General features: G+C 38.0%; 1 protein-coding gene across 1 annotated transcript; it reads right to left on the bottom strand.

Annotated features, from left to right (window-relative positions):
- Positions 1-254: 254 nt before the first annotated feature.
- On the bottom strand, positions 255-8,940 carry adm2a (adrenomedullin 2a). Its single transcript, XM_061762054.1, has 3 exons — positions 8,827-8,940; positions 8,426-8,737; positions 255-2,753 (listed from the first exon to the last, which is right to left on the bottom strand). The coding sequence occupies exons 2-3, from the start codon at positions 8,503-8,505 to the stop codon at positions 2,363-2,365; spliced, it is 471 nt and encodes a 156-aa protein (XP_061618038.1). The 5' UTR covers positions 8,506-8,737; positions 8,827-8,940; the 3' UTR covers positions 255-2,362.
- Positions 8,941-10,778: the final 1,838 nt, after the last annotated feature.

Here is a 10,778-nt window from a genome sequence, read left to right as displayed (position 1 = left end):
TTATGCTTTTATCTTGGGATATTCTAACGCTACAAATAAAGTTACAATTTTGTCATGATGTTATAATATTAAAATTGTCATGTTATAAAATTGAAGGCATATTTTTGGGTGATATCATTATGAAAAAAAACAATAGCATTCTGATGATGATAATGTAATATTACGAGAATAAAACCACATTGTTACATCATGTTAATTAAGTTATTTGGGCTAAATTGAAGTTAGAAATAAATAGTAATTTTTACAATTAAATACCAAAATTCATGTGTTTGAATCCATCAACACTCATAACAATCTGACTTTTTGTCTGTAACATTTTTACTTGTGACGTTAGCATAGCAAAATAACTTTATTGTCTTGATAGTGTGATTCTTTTTCAATTTAATATGACTGATTTTTCTTTCTCACCATGGCCATAACGCTCCTCTGCAGGGCAAAGGGGAAAATATAGAATATGAAAGATCACCAAGATTGCATTCAGTAAATCTCTCCGTCAAGTATTGCCAGGTAATTTGTGAAACATTATATTGAAATATGAACCTTATGTGAAAGTTTGTGGCAGCTCGTATTTATTTTGACGCGTGTGGAGACTGGGGAATGCCCCCCACCCCATCCCGCTGTTGCTGCGTATGACTGCAAAGATTAAGGTCAGCTTTAATAAACTGCCGTCAACCCCAAAGTCCTGACTTGCGGGGAGAACTTATGAATCACCTGAAAGGGCCTAATATTTCCACACCGTGAGCACAGATCCACATCTCCACTCGTCAACTACATTACTATTGACATTTTGTCTGGAATACACTTTCAATACACTTTTTTTGACTCTGGGGTTAACTCTGGGCCATATTAAGACCTGTGTCATACATTTATTCACAAGCGTTTTGGTTTTGCTTTGTTTTGATTTATCTGAGAGTACTTAAGACTGGAATGATCCAGGCAATCCTAATCGGGTTATTGCTTTCTCTTTGAATATTGCAGTCTTTGTAAACGTTGCAATTCAAACTAAGCTCCCTTTTCCACAGAACTGTGGATAAGGTTTGCCATGGTAGAAAGCATTCCATATTGGTTATTGTTATTATTGAATGCAGAATTTGGTTTTACTTAATTCCATTTTATTTATTTTTTTGCATTTAATTAGATTTTTTTTCTCTTTCATTCAATTGTTTATATTTACTGTAATTTGTCCCCATTCATTTTTTTTTTCATGTTAGCGCACTATAGTTTCTTCTGTTGTTAAGCATTCGTCCACCGTCTTCCAATGCTCATTACCGCCATCTAGGTCACTGGAGTGGCATAACATCCACTGTAACTTCAATTTATAACATCAAGAAAAGACGTTTCAGAATTTAATCGATATCGTTGATATCGAGCTTAGTATGAGAATTCAGCAAATTATTAGAACATCTGTGTCTTATTAGTAATGTTTTTTTCCACTACTGGTCCCATTTTTGGCCTACTTGTACAAAGTTAAACCTCCCTAGTAAAGTACTGTGCTGTACTAGTAACACAATTAGGCCCAACTAGTGGGCATGTGTCACGCACTAGTAGCTTACTGGACCCTACTAGAAACACTAAAATGCCCACTAGTAATTTCTCCTCACTAGAAACATGTAGTTGTCCTACGAGTATGCAAAATCTTCCTACTAGGCAGTTTAAAGAGCGTACTAGTACATGGACCGCAACCTTTATGGAAAGCCGTTTGAGCATTTATTCGATATCCCTGCACAGTAGTTTACGAGTAAGTTTTAATTGTGTACTAGTAGGCCAAAATACGGTCGTTCTACTAGTGTCCTGAATTGACCTACTAGTGAGGACAAAGAGCATATTAGGAGATAGGTATCGAGGAAATCAAATAAATGCTCAAAGGGTTTTCCATAAAACACAGTTTCCATCTTTTTTCAGTTTTAATTTGATCAGACATCCACATTCTTAGGAAGAGCGTTTCCTGGATCAACCAACCCCAATCTGGCCTTGGCCGTAGTCTACTGAATGCTCTTGGTTATATCTTAAAACATGTCCAAATGTGATCTAACTCTGGCAACAAGTGCAACGTGAAGGCTGAATCAAGAATTCGGGGTGTTTGATCAGCGAGGCACAGGATGGAGTTGAAGACAAGCCTTTGTCCTTACATTAACAGGATTAACAAATCCGACTGAGGTTGCTTAGGTTGTCCGTCTATGCAAAAAGGCCAACATTCTCAGGGTGGTGGGTCACTCAAACTGTGAGGTGCTAAATTGAATAATTGGCCCGAAAAGTAAAGAGGCGCAGTAGTGATCCAGGTGACATGTAGTGTAATACCCGACTCATACATTAGAGAGATAAATAAAGAATTTTTTGGGAGGTGAGGGTGGGGGGGGGTCGTTCATCCGTAGCTGTGGGGGCTCCTGGGATTAATGGGGGAAGAGTCTTCTCTCCCACTCTGGCCGATAAGCTGATAAAGCCTGTGACTGAGGTTCTGTACTTGGCAGGTTCCCAGCACGCAACCCACTCGCATCAGCTGGGCATGATGAGGGTAGTTGTGGGGCCCTCGGGAGCCGGGGTGGGCGTGGCGGCGGGTCCTCGGCGGTCTCCCATTGACTCCCGGACGCTCGGCGGGTTTCGCCCACGCCAGTCTGGGGTTGCTTCTCCTCGCCTTAGACGGCAGAAGGTGTCTGAGACGCCCTTTCACGGATGGACTGGCGGCATCGGATTGCGCCCCAGGAACCAACGATGGATCCTCTTCGAAGTCAGTTAGCTTGTTGAGATAGTCCAAGCTGAGGAGAGAAGACACAATAAGTTAGAGGAGGGTTAAAAGGGTGATATTTTATAGCACCAAAAGTTAAAAAGGGTTAAACTCCTACACTTTTGCCACATAACAAACATGTTTTTATGTATTGGAAATATTTTTTTAATATTTACATTTTTAGTTTTTTTTTCTTCTCCAATATTAGTTAATTACAAACTATTACGTTTACATTGAACACAAAAATACCAAGAAAACCAACAATGAAACAAATTCCAAATGAGTCGAACTGGCAACAAAACGAAAATAATCACGGCCAATATTTTTTTGTTTTTTGTGTTTTTGTACACCATCTAATGGTTTTAATGAGAATGTTTGTCAGTCTTTCTGAGTCCTTCCAATGAAATACATTTTCAGAGAGTTCTTGAAAAGCATTACTCGAATATTTTTTTCCAGGACATATAACATGCCTAAACTCTTCGGGTTTCCGTGAAAGCGCATCAGGCTAATGAACCTGTTCTAATGTTCTACATTGCGGCGTACAAGCTGACATCCAGTTGGGCAAACAAAGTCTGGCCATCTGTTCACTGTTTGACAAACACAGTGGAAGCTTTTCACTTTTTTACTGTCCCCTGTCTATGTTTATGCAGCACAGTGGGACCAGTAGATCCAGCAGTGCACAGTTGCCTGGCAGCCAATGGATGACAAGGGGAAAAAAATATATATATATTTATATATAAATAGGGAGGAATCCTAAAAAAAAGCAGCGTGTTCTCAGAGGAGCCAACCGCATTTGATCATATTATAAAGCAGACAAGAATTCCACTCGGGACGACGTGAGACACAGCACGAGTCTCCTGCTGCTCTGTGGATTCCTCGCTGAAACGTGAAGCTGTCCTGGAGTTTATTTTAGCCACTTGTAGCAGCGGTGGCACGGTGAATAAATAATTGTGGCATCTTGAGCGCGATATTTCCAGGACGGAGCTGGTGAGCCACGGCCACATCACCGCATGCGACACTTACTGTACATTTCAACTGGAAAATGGGTTTATTTTACACCCTTGTATAGTGGATCATTTGGAATTCTTGTCTAATAATTCTGAGCAAGATAAATGTTTGAAAAATACATGAAATCATCATAACATCATCAATCAATAGAAACTAAAGACAAACAAAATTATGGAATCATAAAAATTACATTATTATACAAATTGCTATTTACTTTAATAATGGCCATCCTGTAATCATAGTCATGGTCATCTATTTAACCGTCCTTTTTTTTATATTGCGGGTCATATTGACCCTCTCATAGCCTATAACCCTCCTTTTATATTGGGGTCAAACTGACCCCTTTTTAACTTTTAATTGCCCTGTTGGGATCAAATTGACCCAATTTTTTGCTGTTCAACGCTCTTGTTGTAATGCGGGTCAAATCGACCCATTGTGAACTTTTAATCCTCCAGCTACAATATATTGCAAGTCAAGTTGACCCATTTGTACAATTTAACCCTCCTGTTATATTGTGGGTCAAGTTGACCCAATATTACCATTTGGCCCTCCTGTTATACTGCATTTTGGGTCAAATAGACCCATTTGTTTTATTGGAGGACTAAGTGACCCTTTTTAATGTAACTACAAAAAAGGCACATAATTCATAAACATTAAACAATAAAAAAAAATGAAAGAAAAATGCAATACAATGTTTTTATTGCAAATTAAATGATACAAAAATATTTAAAATTATACATTTAAAAAATATATTTAGAGTAATGTGCATGATTCATACAATGCAGACAGAAAATGCACTTAATTAATAAAATAATAAAATGAAAGAAAAATACATTGAAATGTATTTATTTAAAAATAAATTCAAAACAACAATTACAATTGTATATATATATACACACACACACAATGGGGGGAAAAATAAACAGGCAAAGTGAGATAATGAAAAAAGTGAATCCTACAAGGCTCTCTTAAACTTAAACAAACAATTGTCCAACTGTACGTCGTAGTGCAGTAGATGCAGTACTTGATTCCAAGGATCTGAATATTAACAAAGCTCAGTCCTAATGGCTGGGAAATGTGTCGCATAAATTTGTAATCCCAGACCAACAGGAAAACAGTGGTGTGCTTGTTGTCAGCACCGAATACCATTAATAAGGGAAAGGTTATTTATTTCTACAAGCCAGACTGCTGTGAATGTATACATTTACTGCATGTACACTCATAGGCAAAACTGTTAGATTTGTTGTTTATTTACTCAATTCCAGAAAGCATCGGGCATCTATTGGGGGTAAGGTGTTTCGTATTTCATAGTAGTAACAAGGTCTACCGCTACACGTGGCTTAACCACTTGCCAGAATAAAGGTAATTACAGCACCTTGTAATATTCTTGACAGAAAAACAGGAGGTGTTTATTTGAGGTGAGGCGTTTATTTGAGTGACTACTGTATTACAGCTTTGAAGTTTTTGAACAAAAGTAATGCTATGTTAGTTAGCATGCTACTTCCTGGTTCAGAGAGGACAATGACCAGATGATGATAATCAAGGAAATAAAAAGTGTGTGTATTTAAGGTGTAGCGTTTACATCATAGCTTGCGGTTTCAGGTAATGCGTTAGCTCGACCTCCACTAAGGCCAATTGGTTAAAGTATTATTATTAAATGAGGTTAAAAAAAGATGACTATTTGAGGTGCGGTGTTTATGTATTTACGTGTCTATTAGAGAGTAGCCTGCTGTTTGAGAAAATGGGGTAAGTGTACAGTATGTTGTGCAGGCTCATCTGTTTGTTAGGAAGCAGGCTACTTCCTGTTACATGGAAGATAACGAAAAGATGGGCTTTGCTATTATGATGATGAAGTAAAAAAGGAGGCGCCTATTTGAGGTGTGGTGTTTATTTATTCAAGTGTTTGTCGTGCAGCCTCTTCTGTTTGGTGGCAGCAGGCTACTTCCCGGTGCCTGTTACAGTGTAGTCTGCTTCTTGAGGAATTCCGGCAAGTCAACCTCCACCAAGGCAAGGGTGATTATGTTTTTGGTTTTTTTCCTCCATGCAATGTTGTTTTTTTTTTTTGGGGGGGGGGGGGGGGGGTTGTTTTGTTAGTTAATGCTGCTAACTGTATCTTAGCTTTCTGTATTGAGCGGAAATCAGCTCTTTTAGGACCTTTGGAAAGTGAGGGGGGATTTAGGTCTCAGCCATTAATCCACATTGGAATTCTCCCACCTCGACTTTAAACCCGCATACAATTTGATGGACCCCCGCAGAGCCATGAATCCATCCCCTGAGTAGAACATGCTACAAAACTGAGATTCCCCAAACGGTAATGTTCTCGGTTTTCCTTGATGAAATCTCAACCGGTCAGAACACAAATAAAACCGAAAGAGACGAAAGGCACGTGCCGAGTAGATTGCGACACAATTTCAAAAAAACAGTCTATGTCATTCATTTAATCTGTTCCTCAGGTAAATATTTAGTCAAGAGTATCCCATCAGTGCTTGGGAACCTTGAAAATATTGAAATGAACTGCATTCTGTCCCAAAAAAGATGTTTGGGCATTATTGGTTGAGGGAAAAGGCTGCAGATACACGTTTACATGTCTTCTTGTTTTGAAGCCATTGGCTGCCTCCAACTTCTGGAATTTGAACTGTAAAGCCTGATTTTCAGTTCTTCACAAAAGTCATATTTAACTTTAGCAGCTCAACACGCTTTTTGTCTTCCATGTTATATAACGCCAAATTGCTATTTCTCCTAATGCGCCTTGGGGTGGTTTTTCCCAAAGATTTTATTTTATTTTTTATGTCGTGTCCTTATCAGGACAAAGGTAGAACGTGGACATAAGAAGCACAGACGTCCAAGCTCAGCTATGCTCAGCATCTGTGCGGAGAGTAAAAAAAAAAAAAAAAAAGAAGAAGAAAGAAAGAAAGAAAAAAAAAAGATGAGGCCGTCCCTTGTCATTATCAGTCAGTGTTTAAACAGAACAGAATGTGCTCTGTGGGACAATGTGTGTTATCCTAATGAAAGCCAGACACGGGGCATTTATGAGAGGTGGAGGAGCGACTGTAATTGAATGTGAAGTCTTCATAAAAATAGTGGCGAACCCCATCTCAGTGAGTGCCACTCTGTTGACGTGGGTCATAGTTGAGCCTGCGTGGAACTGCACAGAAAACTCTTTGAGCGCAAGGCCAAAATGTTTACAAACTCACACTACAATTTATTAAACATTGGACATGTATTAAAAGACACGAACATCGCAGTCATCTACGACAAAGCACATTATACATTATACATGATTATGGTTTGAATTCTAGATTTTTATGCAATTTTTGTGCCTTTTTTGCGGGATCCTGCACAAATGTGATGGAAACACAGACAGTTCTCAGGACTGTTTAGAACTCCGCCGTCAACACCATTGCAAAAAATTACACATATACATTACTTGGACTGTTTTGAAAGTGAATTCTACATTTTTTTTTGTGCAATGTTTCTGCCATTTTTTATTTTTATTTTTTTTCCAATTTTGTGAGCACCTGTGCAAATGTGGTGGAAACGCAAGACAGTTATCAGGTTAGTTCACTGTCCCATTAAAAAAACAGAAACAAAAGAATGACATTTTAAAATTTTATAATTTTTTTAATGAATTTTGGAACACTTAAGGAAATTCCATCACATTTCAGGGACAAAAAAAATGACATTTGGGGTATTTTTCTTTTTATTGCTGTAAAATATCAAACTGGTCGAATTTGAACATTCATTCAGACAAACTCGAGCCAATCTCAAATCCTCCACTAGAGGGCAATCACACACATCAACATTTCCAGCATCATCACACAAGTGTTGCAGGCTTCATTCAGTGTGTGTGTGTGTGTTTCTTCGGGATGGAAAAGTACAAATACAGGTGTCACCCGGTATATGTTACGAGCACAATAATCCTCTGCTGGTATGTTCCCATTTAGAAAAACTGGTTTCCTTGCCTTTTTGGTTTTTTTTTTCCCTCTATGGGATCGTGGGAGGTAAAATTCCACTCACTAAAACACAATCAAAAAGCATTAAACTCCATGATCACCTTATGAGGTGATCCCAACTGACTTTGGGGCACACCCCAGACTGGTCGCCATCTTGAGCCTGGGAGGCGAGTCTCTTTACATGAAGACGACCTAGTGTATGGTTTTATATTGATATTACTATTATTATAATGCTGCCCTATACAAATTTCAACCCTAACCCTATATATATATATATATATATATATTATTATTATTATTATTATTTATTTTTTTTATTATTATTTTATTCAGTAATAAAAATGTTCCCAATCATGCTTTTGAATTCAGTCAGTGACATTTTTGTACTGACTTTAGTAGACAAAATGTCTTTTTACTTGACCTTGCAGTCCCTGCTATCTATAAGTACATTATCTGCTCGACAGCACAAAAGAACTAGATAAAACACAGTTTCACTTTGCCTAACTTGAGCCGCACCACTTCAAATGTTGGAGAGAAAAAAAACATTCCAAGAAGACATATCCAATCATAGAATATTTAGTTCTGAATTATAGGAAGGGGAAAATAATGATGCCAAATTGACAATTAGAGGCTCGACGCGGTAATGCACAGAATGTGATGCAGTCTTAAAATGTTTAACCTGGAAGTCTTAAATGGCGTTTTCCACCAATGAGAAGCCAGGGGGCACATAACGTCTTCTTACCTGAAGAGCTCCTCCGCCAACAGCGACTGGAAGCACACCAGGCTGACGCAATAGACCGTAAGCGGCAGAAGGGATCGCATCTCTGGGCCAAGGGTGCCGCTGCACCCGCTCTGGTGACGGAGGTGGAGGTGGAGTTGGGGGTGGGAGGTGACACCGCACCGGTTCAGTGACGTTTTAATCCCAAACAAACAAAAAAGGAAAAAGTGGGATAAAGTGCTATAGAAAAGCAACAACAGCAAAAAAAAAATAAAAATCCCCCAAAAAGTTGATGACTGGTTGAACTTTCCAGGCTTGGTAGGTAAAAGTGCAAAACTATGAGGGGAAGAGAAAGATGATGAGTCAATGGCAAAAATTGAGTGAAATGGAAGCTCCTGTTAAAAACAACCCATTCAAATTCTTACCTTGTCTCAGGTGTTGCTGCTGTTGTATCCAAGTGGTCAAGATCAAGTTCTCTGAGCGCCTTTTGGTGACATTGCGGGTTTAAATAGCGAGTGGGCGGAGTTTCAAACCATGACAGGACTACACGCCTCCATCTATATTCAGTGTTATCTATCCTATAGGCTACTGTATCCTTGTTACTACTTTTTGTAGTAGTATTGGATCATTTTATGAAAGTATGAAAATATTTATACTATGGTCTGCAACTGATTGACTTCATACTGGTGAATTAGCATCTTATTTAAAACGGCTGGGAATGTATTTTATTTAAAAAAAAGATTAGATTTCAATTGTATTTTTAAAATTTCATGATTAAATAAATGATGATAAAAATAATATATGTACCTTTTAGTGGATTTTTTTTTACATTTAGAGATTCAAAGTTCTTGTTTTTCTATACATTTACTGAACAGTATTTTACTTGAATAGTGTTTTGCTCTTTTAGTCCTTTTTTATTTGCATTATAAATATACAATAGCATATTCTTTTGTTATGAATCGATGTATTAAATAAGTTGTATGACATTTGAGTTGTATAGACATGCAGTCAAAGTCAAACAGTATCACTTGAATATTGCTTCGGTCTCCTTGTTGATTTTTATTTTATGAGGAAGGTGTATGTACACTTATTTTTGGATTTATTTTATTCTATTTTTATCCAACTAAAGATACAGATACAGAACAATATTTTACTCGTGTTACTGTACTATGTCTTCCCATAATCATAATACGTGCTGGTGCTCTGGAAAGATTTGAAGCTGATTCAGAAGCTAAAATAACATTGTAATAAAATAGTTGTATTATTCATCCAGACAGAGACCATGTTCACTATGGCACCTTGTAAATATTATGAAATTACTGTTTTCTCCCCTCCCCCCGAAAAGTTGTGTTATAGTCGTAATTGGGTGCATTAGGAAATCGTTGCTAAGAATGCTACCTAGGCAGACCTTGCACTTTCTCGATAAAATCCCCCAATTTAGCCCACATTTCTTTTCAAGTATGTACTCCACATGAATCCCCACCCTTATTTCTTATCGTTTACTGCAAGTCAAGTGCTCCAGACATACCTACATTCCCACCACGTAGCATCACTGATATACTGCAGGACATTTTTATTTCTACAGTATCAGCAACAAACGTAAACTCCGAGCACTCCTCCGTTTGGTTGGGAGGACATTTTCTGACCGTGCATTTTTGTATACAGTAATGACGGACTATGTGACCGAATCCACTTGCCAAGTCAGGGTTTTTAGTCAAAGCATTGCCAGATTTTCCTCTAAGTGGACTGATGGGATGGAACACTCACTTATAAAACATTACAAAACTTATAAAACAAGGAAGTATTCATTCCCAAGAAGAGTTGTCAGTATTTGTTTTCTTCTTCCTGGTACTGGGATGAAATTCAGCTGTGCAACCACGTGTAAAACAATAACAGAGTCGGTGCAAAGCAAAACAAAGTTTCCGCAAAGAATTTAAGATTGCGATGTTTGTTATTTGACTTCTAGGGCAGCACAAAATGATGTCAATAAGCGTTAAGAGTTGGAATCTCCTCTTTGAAAACTCACTAATTCTCACAAGCGTGTGTATCTTGGAGAAAATGTCGTGTATTTTAGGACTTCAAATAAGCACACGTTTACTTTTAAGGAAAATTACCCCCGTCTTATTTTTGATGAACACTTTGGCGTGCTATGCTACTTTGTTGAATGTCGGTCATGATGGCGGTACTTGGAGATCTTAGTATTTTTGTAGGTGGAATTTGGTGTCAAAACAATTTCGAGTATACCCTGTTCAAATATTGCAGTCATTGTGTGAATTCCCTCGGAGGAGCAATTCTGTTCAAACTCGAATGTGCCCAAATCTGCCCCCTCCAAAAATGCTGTTGTTAAATAACGCAACTACTGAATGCAGTCGTTTAT

Source organism: Phyllopteryx taeniolatus, chromosome 22 (assembly GCF_024500385.1).
Source record: "Phyllopteryx taeniolatus isolate TA_2022b chromosome 22, UOR_Ptae_1.2, whole genome shotgun sequence".
In the NCBI taxonomy this organism is placed as follows: domain Eukaryota; kingdom Metazoa; phylum Chordata; class Actinopteri; order Syngnathiformes; family Syngnathidae; genus Phyllopteryx; species Phyllopteryx taeniolatus.
Note: the sequence above shows the minus strand (reverse complement) of the source record. Positions and strands in the feature narration are given on the sequence as shown.

Coding starts and splice junctions, on each gene's coding strand:
- adm2a (XM_061762054.1), bottom strand. CDS start 8,505: ATGCGATCCCTTCTGCCGCTTACGGTCTATTGCGTCAGCCTGGTGTGC. Junction 2,754..8,425: donor TTGGCGGAGGAGCTCTTCAG/GTAAGAAGACGT, acceptor TTCTCTCCTCAG/CTTGGACTATCTCAACAAGC.